The 15,453-nt window shown below is 39.8% G+C and overlaps 1 protein-coding gene across 1 annotated transcript; it reads right to left on the bottom strand.

Moving 5' to 3' along the window:
* Positions 1-1,522: 1,522 nt before the first annotated feature.
* On the bottom strand, positions 1,523-6,189 carry LOC147619979 (putative xyloglucan endotransglucosylase/hydrolase protein 28). Its single transcript, XM_086772678.1, has 4 exons — positions 5,376-6,189; positions 4,580-4,683; positions 3,930-4,138; positions 1,523-2,520 (listed from the first exon to the last, which is right to left on the bottom strand). The coding sequence occupies exons 1-4, from the start codon at positions 5,608-5,610 to the stop codon at positions 2,085-2,087; spliced, it is 984 nt and encodes a 327-aa protein (XP_086628804.1). The 5' UTR covers positions 5,611-6,189; the 3' UTR covers positions 1,523-2,084.
* Between the last annotated feature and the right edge of the window lie 9,264 nt (positions 6,190-15,453).

The following is a 15,453-nucleotide window of genomic DNA, read 5'->3' on the forward strand; positions in this document are numbered from 1 at the left end:
AATGAAACCTATGATGGAATCAAGATCTACGAAGGCAAAAAAACACACACACACACACACACACACACACACACACTTGTATCCGAGGGGAAAGGAAGAGTTAGAGAGCATGTGGCCAACATGGTGCAAGAAGCACATGATTAGGCTTGGAAGACTCAAAGCATCTAGCCCCAAGGAATAGTGGTGATCAAAATAAGCCCACAACAAGGTAAATTCAAGGAAATTCATAAAGAAATATAGATTAAAGTCAAGGAAATCAAGGCAGAAATGGCTCGAGGGGAAAGCAGAACAAGAAAAACCAAGGAAAGCACAAGATGTGCAGGATGTGGGCAGCTACACAAAGGGTTAGTAGAAAGGAAGGAGGGAGCAAAAGGCCTCTGTAATATGATATGCGAAATGATCTAAAAGATAAAAAATTGAATATAACACTAGATCTATTAGGTCTTAGCTTTGGTGCCAAATTATAGGGAGGTATTGCTCAAGAAGCTCATGGATCTAAGTAAAACTATGGACTTTTTTTTTGGGGTATTTCCACCCACCTAAAGAGGTCATAATGCCTACCTAGAGCAAGAGGTTCTACATGCATTTATAATTATGTCACAACATCCATAAAAATAATGAATACATGCTCAATACATGTAAGGCTATGCACAATATATTTGCTAGCATCTTCCCTACTCCTTTCTATCACTATAAGAACACTAGGTTATGAGTAGGTTATTAATGGGTAGGTTGAGAACCCAACATGGAACATGCCACCAATTTTGTTGGGTGGAAATACAAAGTTTACAAAACAATGTGGCTACAAGGAAGGGCAAGTGTGTACAAGGAGAAATCTACACAATTATGGTGTAATAGCTAGTATCAAGCAAGATAATCAAGCTATTAGAAGGAATTTTAACTTATTATCAGGAAGCTTAATTATTATGGAACTCTTTAAGACATCTTGAAGGTTAGATTTAGGGTATTCAAGGTGTTTATCTTTGGCATCAAATGGTTCAAAGTAGTATGTAGATGTTCTCTAGCTCAATAATGAAGAAGCACCCATGTTGATTTTTTGCAATCACATCCACCAAATTATCTAGAACTACTATTAACACTAGTATAAGTGCTAATATAAGCACTAACTACTATAAGCACTAGTATAAGTGCTAATACAAGCAGTAACAAAGAACTACTTGCAAATAAGTGCTACAATTAGTTTCCATGACATAGTTGATGAACAAGTGATGTGCAATAACTCCCACCGGATGTTCTTTAAAGTATCCCAAGTGGTTTCTAATGAGTGTCACAACTAGTATTGTAATTATTGTAATGTTCTAAAGGAGTTTGTATGTATGAGCACTAACAAAGCACTACTTGCAAATAAGTGGTGCAAAAGTGGTAGTAGAAACTTGGTTTCCATGACAGAATGAGTCTCACAAATAAGTATTCTAATGATGTTCTCAAGGAGTTCCAAGTATGATGATATTCTAGCTGACAGATGAAAGTAACACATATTTCTAATGATGTTATGAAGGATTTCAAAGTATGATGATATTCCAGATGACAATGAAAGTAATACATATTCACATGTACATGAATGCGCACATGCACACATGCATGTGAAGCATATGTGTGTATGTATACATGTAAATGCATGTGCACACATACAAGCATATGTGTGTGTGTGCACGTGTACAGACATGCATGTGTATGTGTGTGTGTGGAGAGAGAGAGAGAGAGAGAGAGAGAGAGAGAGAGAGAGAGAGAGAGAGGTATTAACGTCGGTAGAATGACACGAGGGCATATAAGACCAACGGTGGGACTTGAACTGGGGTGGATGATGGCCTTTATATTGGGAGAGAGAGGGGGAGAGATTTTAAAAATGATGTTTGATCTTAAAGAAGGCCTTGCTTTAATTTTCTCCTATAAAGGGAACACCACTGTGGCTTGCTCTCCTCGGCTAGTGCTGTGCTCATGCTTATTGATTGTTTTTGCAAAAATAAACACAGGAAAATTGTGGTGTGGATGCTAAGCGCGCCTTCGACAACAACAACAAGAGAGGGGGTGGCATTGCCTTTGATTGATTGATTGATCATTCATCAAAGCTCGTCTTTGACAGGAGGACGAGGATGAGGAGCTGGTGAGCATTCAGGCAGGCCGTTAGGGTATCGTAGTTTGTCATCACAGTAGTTATAGGTCATGTAGTGCTGTTGGACCCAAGAGATGCTTCTCCTTTCATGGCGGCTGAGCTTTGCAGGAATTAGGAGTGAGAATTCACAATCACAATCTTCAAGTGCTGCAGAGTTCATGGCTGCAGCCGCCTGCTGCGCCGCCCTGCAGCCATTGAGTATGAAGTTTGTGTATTGCGCTACAAAAGGAGCATATGTGTAATTTGCCTTGTACTTTCCCCCATCTGTTGCCCAATCTGATCCATCCCATATCGTTCCATACACATACATTGGCTTTGCCGCATACTCTGCTGCAAGCTCCTCCACCTTTGCAAACTCTCTAATAGGCACATCATCAATGTATAATCTGAGAAAATTTTTGTACAATCAAACGTGTTTTAGTCTTAGTAGTATGCCTAATTTGGAATTAAATACTTAATCCTCTCTTTGGAAGTTATTTTTTTTTGAAATAATGCATTATATCCAATAGGATCAAGTAGAGCAAACACTACAACTCATGTGGTAACCCTCTTTTCAAAAGAATATGTTGAATGCACATGCTAGCACTGTCTTGTTTTTTTTAAAAAAAAAAATATTGCAAAAGAGACACATTACTCACACCATCCCATCTTGTGAAGCCATGGGAGGAGGAGATTCTAGCTCGCGGAGCGGGAGATTCGAACTCGTGGCACCACCCTTGGCTCTTCTCTTGATCTCTTACCTTCTTGCTTACTTGGTTGTAAGATTCATGCTTGTGTGTGTGATTGGATCGTGTTGATTGTGCATGCTTGTTAGCTGAGTGAGAGTAATGGGAGGAGGAGAGTCTAGCTCGCGGAGCGGGATTGGTTGTAAGATTCATGCTTGTGTGTGTGATTGGATCTTGTTGATTGTGCATGCTTGTTAGCTGAGTGAGAGTGTGTTGATTGTGCATACGAAAGGGGAGATTTTAACTCACGACACCATCCTTGGCTAGAGTGTTCGCCACTAGCTCAGATGGGTGATGCCCCATCCTTACTTGCTAGCATTGTTGAAACCAACTAAGCAAGCATTGTTGAAACCAAGCAAGTAGGCTAATTAAGTCAAAGGTTTATAATTTATCCCCTACAAGTTTATAATAAGCAATCAAAGTAGGCATCATTGAAGCCGAACAAGCAAATTAAGTACCATACAAAGTGAGCAAATCAAATCATTCGAGTTATGATAATTAATCAAAGTATGCATCATTAGAACCAATCAAGGCACCATCAAACTTGAGCAAATTAGGCCATTATAGATTTTAAAACAGGTTGAAACAAGTAAACATTCTCTCTTTATTCAAATTAGGCGAAAGGTGGAAACTTAAGCAAAGTATGTCATTGGAGATAAGAAAGCTCAAAACAAGTAAAGCATTCTCTCATGATAATCAGTGTAAGTGTCCATCACTAAAACCAAGAATTAAGTCAATAGGGGTAAGAATGGTGGGCAATAGGCAGTGATAAAAGCAAGCACATAATAATAATCAAAGCAGGCATAAATGAAACAAGGGTAATTCAGCCAAGAAATTGTAATCATTGCTTAATTTAGGAAAAAACTAGGGGTAATTCAGCCAAGAAACGCTAATCATTGCTTAATTTAAGAAAAAAACTGGGATTAATCAAGCTCGGCATCATCGAGACACCAAACGTTATGGATAATCAAGAGGGAAGTTTTGCTGTAGGGCAGGTCAAAATGTTAAAAACAAACAGATGTTTGATTAAATATAATCATTGATTAACGATAATTGAATGTAGAGCTTACACGATGTGTTTAGAAGTCCAAAGAATGCTATAGTCATGGTAGTCTGCAGTGGGATCAAACCATAGGCGTAGTCTTTGTTCTCTCCCTGTGTTGGTGCTACCATTAATATACACATTGGTTTGCAGAATGTATTCTTCCCCAGATGCCCTTCCCAAGAACTCAAAATCCACTTCATCATGCTGGTCTGGGTACAGTTCTGCATTTGATGTCTGTGTAAATCATGATTTAATCAATCATCTCCTCAATAAGCATGCATTAAGAGGTCTGCAGAATTGGAGAATTAATCCTTTGGTTATAGTTTTGGGTAGTTTTTTTCATTTAATCAGGGAGCTAATTAGCATTCTAATGACTCCATACAAGAGTGCATTTAAGGTCTGCAAATAACCAAAAAAAGATGTCTGCCAAATTGTGATTGAATCAATTTGTTGTTTTCAGTATCTAATTAGCATTCTAAGGAAGAGCATGCAAGAGTGCATCTAAGGTCTACCCATTAGATTGTAATCAAATGCAATAAGCTGATATGCTTCTGCTTTACCACTTTTAGCACATTTGAATGTTGTGTATTAATGTTAGGCAGTATCATCCTAGGCATTAATCCTCTGATTTAGCCTATAATAAGTAAAGATTAAGCCAAACTAAAACATACTTACGTAGAAGGTGGTGATGACTCCTGCTGTGTACTCGTTTGCAGGCAGCTTAATTGCAGCGCTGAAGAAGCCATGGACGTAGGCTGACTTAGTTTTGAAGCCGGTGCCTGCAGCATGATCAGAACAAGGTTAAAAGATATAGGTCGTGATCAAGGAATCTCTCTCGCGCGCGCGCGCACGCACACACACACACACACTCTCTCTCTCTCCCCCTCTTCACACACACCCTCACCTTCTCTCTCTCTCTCTCTCTCTCTCTCTCCCCCCCCTCTCTCTTTCTCTCTCTCACACCCCCCCCCCATCTCGCCCTCTCTCTCTCTCTCTCTCTCACACACACACTCTGTCTCTCTCACAGACACCCCCCATCTGACCCTCTCTCTCTCTCTCTCTCTCACTCACACACACACACAGTCTGTCACCCCTCTCTCTTTCTTTCACACACACAACACCCCCCCTCTCTCTCTCTCTCTCTCTCTCTCCCGCTCACGCACACCCCCCTCACCTTCTCTCTTTCTCTCTCTCTCTCTCACACACACACACAGACACACACCTCGGCCTCTGACCTATTCTCTCTCTCTCTCTCTCTCTCTCTCTCCCTCTCACACACACACACACACTCTCACCTTCTCTCTCTCTCACACACATTTCTTTCGCTGATCTCTCTCTCACACTCACACACATTTTTCTTTCTCTGATCGCTCTCTCTCTCTCTCTCTCTCTCCCCCGCTCTGATCTCTCTCTCACACACACACACACAGCTCCCTCCCTCCCTCTCTCTCTCTCTCAGAAACACGCGCGCCTGAGGAGTTGTCAAGGGTGAGGGAGACGTGGAGCTGGTCATGGGAGACGAGCTGGTGGTCAGGAGCCCATATATTGGAGAAGCCTTTGTTGAAGGGAGTGCAAGGGAAAAGCTCGGTGAGGGCAGGAGCAGCAGGCGGCTCTTGCATCCTGCACTTGGCAGCAAAACCCCCAACAATCTGCATCATCATCACAACCACCATAATCAACCAAAATTGCACTAACATGCTCGCCATCTTCTTCTCTCTCTAACACCTTAGTCCTTCAACACCCAACATCTCTCTACCCATCTCACTCTTAATTTTATACCCAACATCTTAATTGTATCCTCCATTAATTAATTGATCCTCCTTGCCCCTTCCTCTTCCCCTTCCCTCCTTTCCTTTCCCTTCACGCTCATCCTTTCATTCATTTCTCTTTGTTTACACCATGCCATGTTTTTGCTCCTTACATGCAAATATTTATCCTATACCTCCCCTTTGGTGCACCAAACCATCTTCTTAACCATCATAGAAATTTTATAAAGTTTTTTTTAATCCCTAAGGGTTGGGCACCAGCCATCCTTCCAAGACAAGTCCAGTTGGAAGAAGAAGGGGACGTTGCACCTTGATCATCAAAACTAATGTAGTAAAATTGCTTCACTTTTGTAAAGCATGTTTCTAATTCTTGAACTTCTTACACATCACAAGGAAGTTTTCTTTCCCATTGATAAGCTTCAACCCAATGGCTATGTTTTGTCGGTCCTAGTTTCCAACCCTTTGCACTCTAGCTCAGATAAAAAATTATACAAAATAGGAAAAATAGTTATTGAAATTAATCTTTGCTTGCCATATGAATGCATATATCTACAAGAGGTGGTTGAAAAGTACTCCTTTTACATAGCAATTGATTTCCACGTCAATACAATGAAGCATTGGCTAGATCATCCTTGAAGGTAACTCTTCTAGTTTTCTTTTAGGTCATCATTTGCACTAGCTAAATCACCCTTGAAGTTAACTCTTCTAGTTTTCTTTTAGGCCATCATTTTCTTTTCTATACCTTATCTATATAGACTAATCTTCTATTTCTTATAAATATCCCAAAGGCTACATGCAATTTGATTAGTTTTATAGGTCGTGAGATGTGTCTTCCAAAAATTTCTTGCATACAATAATTGCTTCTTTTACTAATTTGTTAAACAAATTCTCATAGTAGTTTACTATTTTTTGTGTTATGATGACTTTCTCCATTGAGTTGGGGCAAGTTTAGATTAACAAATAAGTTTTATGCTATTCTAACTATATATTTTGCATGTGTGGCAACATGAATAATTGATTATGCATGTAAATTTGAACGATAGGATGAAAATGTTATCAAAAGTTGAAAGTTTCTCAAAGTACTTATAGATTTGAAATCGAAAAAGAATTATAAATGTGCATGTTGCATGTATGCATGGTGTTTTGTGCAAGTAAGTATTTTTCCTTCAAATTTTAGTTGTTTTTTAGTTGCTAGATTGTTGTATCATTTAAATACCCTTGAATAGAGAAGGGAATCCTTTATGGGAGAAAAGTCTACATCATCTTGGACACTTAGTGTGTGCATCTTATGTTACAATCAAGAACTTAGGAGAAAATATCATCCTCTCAAGATTATCCTCTCCTACCCATGAGGACCCCATCCCAATTAGTATTAAGTCTCCACTTGATTTCATGATGGGACACTAATAGAGATGACAAAGTCTAAAGTGATACTTCAAGTATAAATGTAACATAGCACGATGGGACACTAATAGAGATGACAAAGTCTAAAGTGATACTTCAAGTATAAATGTAACATAGCACGTTTGTCCACTTTTTCAATACAAAGATTTATGTATGTATACATGTACGAAAAGGTTTTTAAGTTAGCATGAGTATAAACAATTTTAATAATTTTAGAAGTATTACGCTATTGTAGCTTAGGGTCTTTACACACACCTAAAAAAGGGAAAAAAGGAGGGAGAATCACAGCAATGGGAGGAGATCCCACCAGCCCATTCTCATGAATGGGAAGTCTCCCCCATACACCTCCTCACCCACCAAGAAAAGAAGGGAAAACCTTTTGAGTTTGTAAACACATTTCGTGATAATGACCCTTTTTTTAAACTAGGATTTTGGTTTTGAATAGCCATTCTACCTTTTTTCTCTAAATATAATATTCTAGTATACTTAAGAAGTCCTTCAAAAAAAATCCCAAGGTAACCACAATATGGTCTATTTCGAATCCTTAGAGAGGACGGCTCTACTAAAACAATGGGTGGAGTTTATGTAGAGAGAAGTAGTTTGCTTACTACCTATGCAAGTAATATAATGCTTGGAGTTTTAGTGAAGTAGTTTGCCTACTACCTAAAGATCAAAAGAGGTTATGTTTGGTGTGTTGTGGATGCTACATAGATGAACATGCAAGCTGATGCAAGAGCTTTACAAGCCTGCCCAATAGGTCGTCCTTTAAGAATTTTGAATCTACCACCATAGATCACTTGAGTGAGAAGCTTGGTAAAGGTGGTTTCAATTATATATACAAAGGTACCCTCCCTCATAATTCTATGGTTCCTATCAATATTAAGAGACTAGAGAAATAAGAGTGTGTAAGCTTGGTAAAGGTGGTTTCAATTATATATACAAAGGTACCCTCCCTCATAATTCTATGGTTCCTATCAATATTAAGAGACTAGAGAAATAAGAGTGTGTAAAAGAACTTTCTAAAACCCTAATTCTTTGTTGAGACTTTGGTACTCTTACAAGCAACATTTGCTTAGGGAACCCATTTGTAAGGAAATATATCTTATCATTAACAATCATAAAATGAGGAGATTACTGATGGTTTGAATCATATAAATGAGGAAAATCAAGAGTAAAAGAAATTAACACTTAAAACAGTTGAATTGAAACATGAAATTTTTATTGTTTGAAAAGAGATTCATCAACATCATGATAATACATTATAAATTTGATAAAACTTTATCTTCTTGATGTATCTGTCTTTGGAAAATAAATCTTTGCCTAATTCTTCAATTTGCTTTGGATTTACATTATTACTAAAGGATTTTGGGCTCTTAGAAGGGAGAATCACCAATGGAAAGAGGAAGATGCATATAGCTCACCAATTCATGTGAAATGTGAAAAAGTTGGAATCTGGGTGGCCTATAACCCACATTTTATATGAAGGGGTTTCACAACATTATATAAAATGACCCTTCGTATCCCCACTATGGTGTCACCACATTAAAACCTTAGTCAAGGGATATAAGGCTAATGAATGTGCATCACTAGTCAAAAGTTAATACTTTATTATAACATAAGTTATGGCATTCACATCTATTAAAAACACAAGTTATGAATATGCCTCACTAATTAAAAACTTAATACTTTATTATAACACAAGTTACGACATTCACATCTGTTCAAAACTTACTTAATTTTTAGTCTAGTCTTTGACTTTCTATTATCCTAGCTCTTAAATTACCAAAATGGATCTTGGGGCATATCCTAATGCTATCATGGGTGCTTAAGATTACAATTACTCATTTCCTTTGAAGCTCTAAGTCAAAATTGATTTTTTTTGTTACATTGTTGGCTTTCGGTCTTGGGGCATTAGTAACTCATCTTTGGTTTATGTAGAGTTATAATATAGCTTGAATGACTATATTTTCCCATATCTTTCACCATGTAGATGTGTCCTAGATACCTGCCCTTTAGTTCGATACCACCCATGTGCTCAATCCTTTTATCTTGGACACATGTCCTTTGGTTCAATACCACCTGTGTGCTCAATCCTTTTGTCAAAGCTCTGAGAGATCCACACATCATCTCCTAAGTAGTACCTAATACTTATCTTTGACCTCATAGGCATTTTCTTGTCTTCTTGATTACCTTTGGCTTTCTTGATTTTTGCTAACTCATTCAAAATGTTGATCGGGTTAATGTCACATCCTTCTCTTGGATGTTCTAGTTTTGGAGGCGACTAATGAGTTGATCAGTTTTTGCTTTACTATTGTGCTTTTAACCTATTGCCCAATCCCAACATACCATGCATGCTTCTCTAGCCAATTGAGAGTTAGGTAAGTATTAGTTGCACATGCTTTAATTTGTCTTCTTGATTACCTTTGGCTTCCTTGATTATTGATGTCTCGTTCAAAGTGTTGATTGGGTTAACATCACATCCTTCTCTTGGATGTTCTGGTTTTGGAGGTGACTACGACCTTGACCAATTATAGCTTGATGATGAGGCAATCAATTTTTGCTTTACTATTGTGATTTTAGTACACCCAATCCCAACATGTCATGCACGCTTCTCTAGCCACTTGAGAGTTAGGTAAGTAGCAGTTGCACATGCTTCAATTTATCCTTTAGCTCTTGCATATGCACATTTGACATCTTGCAAGAATAATTGCACACACACACACACACACACACACACACACACACACACACACATTATATATATGTATGCACATTTGACATCTTGCAAGAATAATTGCATATATATATAATGTGTGTGTGTGTGTGTGTGTGTGCAATTATTCTTGCAAGATGTCAAATGTGCATCTATATGTATATGTGTGTGTATGTATATGCATGTATATGTATGTATACATACATACATACATACATGTATATATACATGTATGTATGTATGTATGTATATGTGTGTGTGTATATGTATGTATACATACATACATACATGTATATATACATGTATGTATGTATGTATGTATGTATGTATATGTGTGTGTGTTCGTGTGTATATATATATATAGATATACATATACATATGCACACACACACACACATATGTATATGTGTGTGTGTGTTCGTGTGTATATATATATATATAGATATACATATACATATGCACACACACACACATATATATATCCATATATATCTACATATATAGGTGTGTGTGTATATATATATAATATTATATATTATATTATATGTATATATGTGTATAGATACACACATGTGCGTGCACACACACACACACACACACACACACACACACAATTATCATGAAGGAATGGAAAGGCTAAGTTATCACCTATCTCAAGATGGGATGGGAAGAGAAGGAGAAAAAGGAGTTTTAGGAGAGAGATTGGATGGAAAATCAAGTGAATATAAAAAAGGGAGATTGGGTTGAGGGGTGGAGCTGGAGTCTTTAGGAGGATCAAAGGGTAGCATGGTTAATTGGGAGCTAAATGGTGTCTAGGAAGGGCCAGGGGTAGCGGATTTTGGTGTTGGAATTTAAACTTCTTTCTTGCACCATCTACTTGGTTTTCCTTCTTATTATCATCAAAATCCAAGGCTTTCAAAGAAGGTGGCTATACTTTAGATTTCTTATTTAGTGAGGTTTATGGATAGGTCACATGGATGTCTTTGATGGTGTATTCTCATGTCTTTGTAGTGCAGATAACCTAGTACAAGACTAGAATGCCCATTGGGTGGTACTGATTGTGTGGTTATTCAAAAAAAGGAACATGACTTGGTACTAAAAAAAAGGAACATGACTTGGTACTGATTGTGTGGATGATCATTAAAAAAAAAAAGAACATGACTTGGTTGTTGTTTAGCCTTGGTGAGATGGCCTATTATAAAAGCTCAGTAGTTTTATGGCCTAAGAAATCCTCTGCCTTGTATGTAGTTATATGACTCATTTAAGAGAGGTTTTGGAGACATTGGCAAATTGGCTCATTTAAGAGTGACAAGGACCAAAGTGAGGGTTGTGTAACAGTGAGTAAAAAATGTTAAATATGGAGCCTCCGTAATTTTTTGCCACCTCATTCTCGAGATTGATGATGAGTTGCATTAAGCAAGTTGTCTATGCAAGCTAGCCGGTTGTGTTAAGAATGGCGATGTAAGTAAGGAAGTTCATAATCTAGTGGGTGGCATGAGCTCAATGAAGTCTTGTTTATCCTTGAAATTAGAAGAATTTTAAATGATAAACAATAATGTGATGGCAAAGAACAGAGGTTGACGGGGTGGAGAAGATTAATGAGCTATGGAAGAAAACCATGTAGAAGATGGAGTGGTGTTGTTGACAAATGAAAGAAGAGTAGAGAAATGGTCAATGTTAAGAGGTTACTTGAAAAAGAGGTTAAAATGAAGGTGAGAAAGGGTTAGATTTTTGTAGAAGAGTGTTAGTATTTGGGTGAGGGTACAAGCTTCCACCGAAATAGAGTCAAGATCTGAAGCCACATCGAGGAGGATGTAAAGTTTACGTTTTTCTTGGTCCTCAAGGCTTGAGTTGTGTGAGATCTCTATACACTGCTTGGATCATAGATGACTTGATGTTTTTTCTCTATAAGGGCTTTCTAAGTAAGCCTCCTTGTTCTCCCACATGTTGTGTTCTTTAGTATAGAGTTTCTATACGAGCACCTTGGTGACTTGGTCTCAATATTCTCATTTGTTCTAATGGTGACTTTGTCTTAGTATCCTCATTTGCTATAATGGTGGCTTTAGAATGAGCTTCCTTAGCCAAATCCTTAGCTCATTAAGTTTTTCTAGGTTGGCATTCCAAGTGGAGAAATTGCAATGTAGGGACGATGCCGGGGCTCCACGTGCTAAGGAGGTAGATGCTAGAACTGGCACGTGCAGAGGGGCTGTGTGCCATGGTAAAAAGTGTCCGTTGGCGCACTACATGATAGCCCAAATGAAAAACCAGGGGCGTGGGAGAGACTTGGGTCGGGAGAGATACACAAAAAAAAAAAAAAACTGGGTGTTACAGAGAGAGGGAGAGGGAGAGGGAGAGGGAGAGGGAGGGGGGGGGGGTAAAAGGGGCGCTACAGAGACAGAGGGGAGAGAGATTTTGAAAGAGAGGGGAGAGAGGGAGAGAGAGGGAGAGGGAGAGGGAGAGGGGGAGGGAGAAAATGAAAATGAAAATGAAAATGAGAGAGGGAGAGGGAGAGGGAGGGAGAGGGAGAGGGAGAGAGAGGGAGAGAGAGGGAGAAAATGAAAATGAAAATGAAAAACAAAAAAAGAGAAAAAAAGAAAGAGATTAATAACAATAATGATAATTTCAGTGTCTCTCGTAGTGATAGTCTCTTCTTATATTTAAGATTCTTCAATACTTTAGGGTAATCATGCTGCGGGTTAATCGGGTCAGAGTCAATCTTTGTCTTGAGATAGAGGGATCATTTTTTTCGAGAGGGTGATATAGAGGATACAGCCAATCAATTTTTCTTCCTCCGGAAAATTACTGGGTCAACCTCCAAAAAATCCATATCATCAATTTCTTTCTCTATGCTACTTAGTTTATTCTAATTTAGACACAGTTTCAACATCTTCAAGTTGCTGATCATGGATGTCCTCCGGCTCAAAGGGATCAGTGAGATCATCTAGTAAGGGTGAAAACCTATTCTAGTTTTTACCTTTGGGAGTAGGATTATGTTGGGAGAACTTGGAGCCTTACCTCTTCTATTGACCTGTTAGAACCCGTCCCTGTCGGCACCTCCCTGGTAGGAGGAAGATTCTCTCTCAATAGAGAAGCAAGCAGGGGGATTTTTAAGCAGGCAATTCTTGATGAAGTGACCTTCCTTGTTACAGTGGAAGCAAGCATTCTGGAGGTTTCTGTATAAGATAGGTTGATGAATGCAGTGCTCTTCACACTGCCCAGGTTTCCGACATATCTTTACTTAGGTCAATCTCAATCAAGGGCTGGGGTGCCATCTGGGATTAAGATCCACTAGGGAGCTTTAGCCAAGAAGTTTATCCAAAGGTTCAACTATTAGCTTGGGGAGAGGATGAAGGTGAGGAGGCCAAATCAGGGAGCTCCATGCATATTGGACATTTCGATGGCTTAGGACCATGTGGCAAGGATTTAGCACTCCATCTAAACAGTGTGACAGGGGGCATTCCGAATCATCCATTGACTAGCACCCAATATATCCAAGGCAATTTCCTCATCTTTGAACAAGAATCAGAAGTAGCTATTCAAGAGGTATTAGATATGTTTGATTATGGCTCCCCTAAATCACCAATTAGCCCTAACCCAACCTCTAAGACTATCTACCGGGGTCTTGGTCCATGTCATAAACCAATGAGAGCCCTAGTTTGGTAAACTTGAATCCAATCTCTTACCAAATTTAGAGGAAGAGAGACAACAAGTTTACCTTTTGTGCTTCTAGGATCCTCCTCGTTATAGAATTGAGGCCGCCTTCGTCTTCTTCAGAGATAGGTCCGTGAGATTGTGTCCCCTCCTAATGATGTCTTTGTGAAGGAGTGATGTCAGTTGACCAATCTACTCCTCCTCCAGTTTCCCATCCATCTTGATCTGGGCTTTTCTTCTTCTTCCTGGATGGCGAAAGGGCCTATATCTCTCTGGAGTTCTTTACCGAGCTGTGAGCATGAACGATCTCCTCATGATCTCCAAAGCCCTCTTGTCCCCCTCTTGTGTAGCGACGAAGAGCGGGTTGAAGCGTATGGAAGCTTCCAACTCGAACTGTCTCGAGGGGTTGGCAGCATGGCTTTCTGCATGGCTCCCTACATGGGGTGAGGGCGTTAGAGAGGCAGTTAACTAGAGGTTAGACTGGGCTTGAGCAAGGAAAGCTTATGTATTAAGCTTAGTTGCATGGTTCACTGGTTTTGTTGTGGCCGGCCATGCGTCATTTTACCATGTGGCATCTTACATGGGGTGGTAGGCATCATGAGGAGAGGTTGAGGATGATTTTGGCGAGATCCTTGTGTTGTTATGTAATCCCAACAAGGCACAACCATCGAGAAGGCATCATAGATGAAACACCTAACGCGATGGGGCGGACAACAAAGACATGTTGCCTGTTGGCATGGGGAAGCCTTTCGGCCTCCCCAAGAAATTATAACTAGTTTTTCTCATTTGAGCTGTGAAAATTACACTAAAGGACGATTTTTTCTAGCACTGCTACTACTGAGGGGTGCATGCAGGTAGGGAGAATGGAGATGGTAGCGGGTCTGGCCTATGGTCTGGCCTATGGGAAAGAGAGAAGAAGATAAAGATGGTGCTGCTCTCTCGATTGTAGGTTTGTTTTTGTTTTTCGAGTTGAGATAAAAAACGAGCATGCTCGTTCTGAGACTCGAACAGAGAAATGCTTTTGTCATTAGCTTCGTTGTTCTCAACTGTAGGCGGGAGGGGGGGGAGAGAGAGAGAGAGAGAGATGAAGTGGGCATTGGGGCTGGCCGAGGTAAAAAACGAGCAAGCTCGTTCCTGAGACTTGAACATAGAAACACTTTTGTCATTAGCTTCGACGTTCTCAACTGTAGGCAGGAGGGGGAGAGAGATGAAGTGGGCGTTGGCTCGCCATAAACGAGAGAGAAAGAGAGAACAAGATGGCGAGGTTGGCGCCAAGATGACAAGCAACTGCTACATGCATGGAGTCATTTAATTGGCAACAAGATGGCGAGGTTGGTGCCAAGATGACGAACAAGATGTCGAGGTTGGCGCAGCTCAAATTTTAGCAAAATCTCACCCTCACCTCAATTTCTACTCATCCGTGCAAGCCAGTGCAAACAATTTAGACTCTTCTCTCAAGGTGGTAACCCACACCCTCCTGAATAAGAAGAGACAAGCCGGCCATCATTTTGAAGAATATGGCATTCACCCTACCCAACTCTCCCATCTAGGTGAAGCCGTCATGAAGTGGTCAATGGCTTTTCGATCCATAGCCTTATGAAGAACACCCACAAAGTAGAGCATAAGCTCTTGTATTACACAGAGCAATGCTACTGCATAATGGGTGGCCAAACCAATAGTTGTAGTGCACCTAGAGTAGATCGGGCTTAGCATATTACCCACCATGGCACCTTGGGGACCTAATCTCCTGAATTAGCTTGTACTTCATCAAGACATATAATGCAAGCAAGGCTACAGGTAGGTCATCGATTCAGAAGGAGCCTCCCTCATGTGCAACTCAGTTTGGATGCGGTATGAGAAGCTCTATAGCTACCCAGGATCGAGTAGCTATATGTCCGCCATAGCCATTGTCATGCGGCTTGTGCGAGAGACATAACATCACCTGACAAGGGATGATCATGCCAACCCATGCACTTTCTTTCCTCCTCTCACCATGTTGGGCAGATAGATTCACT

This window comes from Cibotium barometz, chromosome 32 (assembly GCF_041138505.1).
Source record: "Cibotium barometz isolate CiBa-2024 chromosome 32, ASM4113850v1, whole genome shotgun sequence".
Taxonomy (NCBI): Eukaryota; Viridiplantae; Streptophyta; class Polypodiopsida; order Cyatheales; family Cibotiaceae; genus Cibotium; species Cibotium barometz.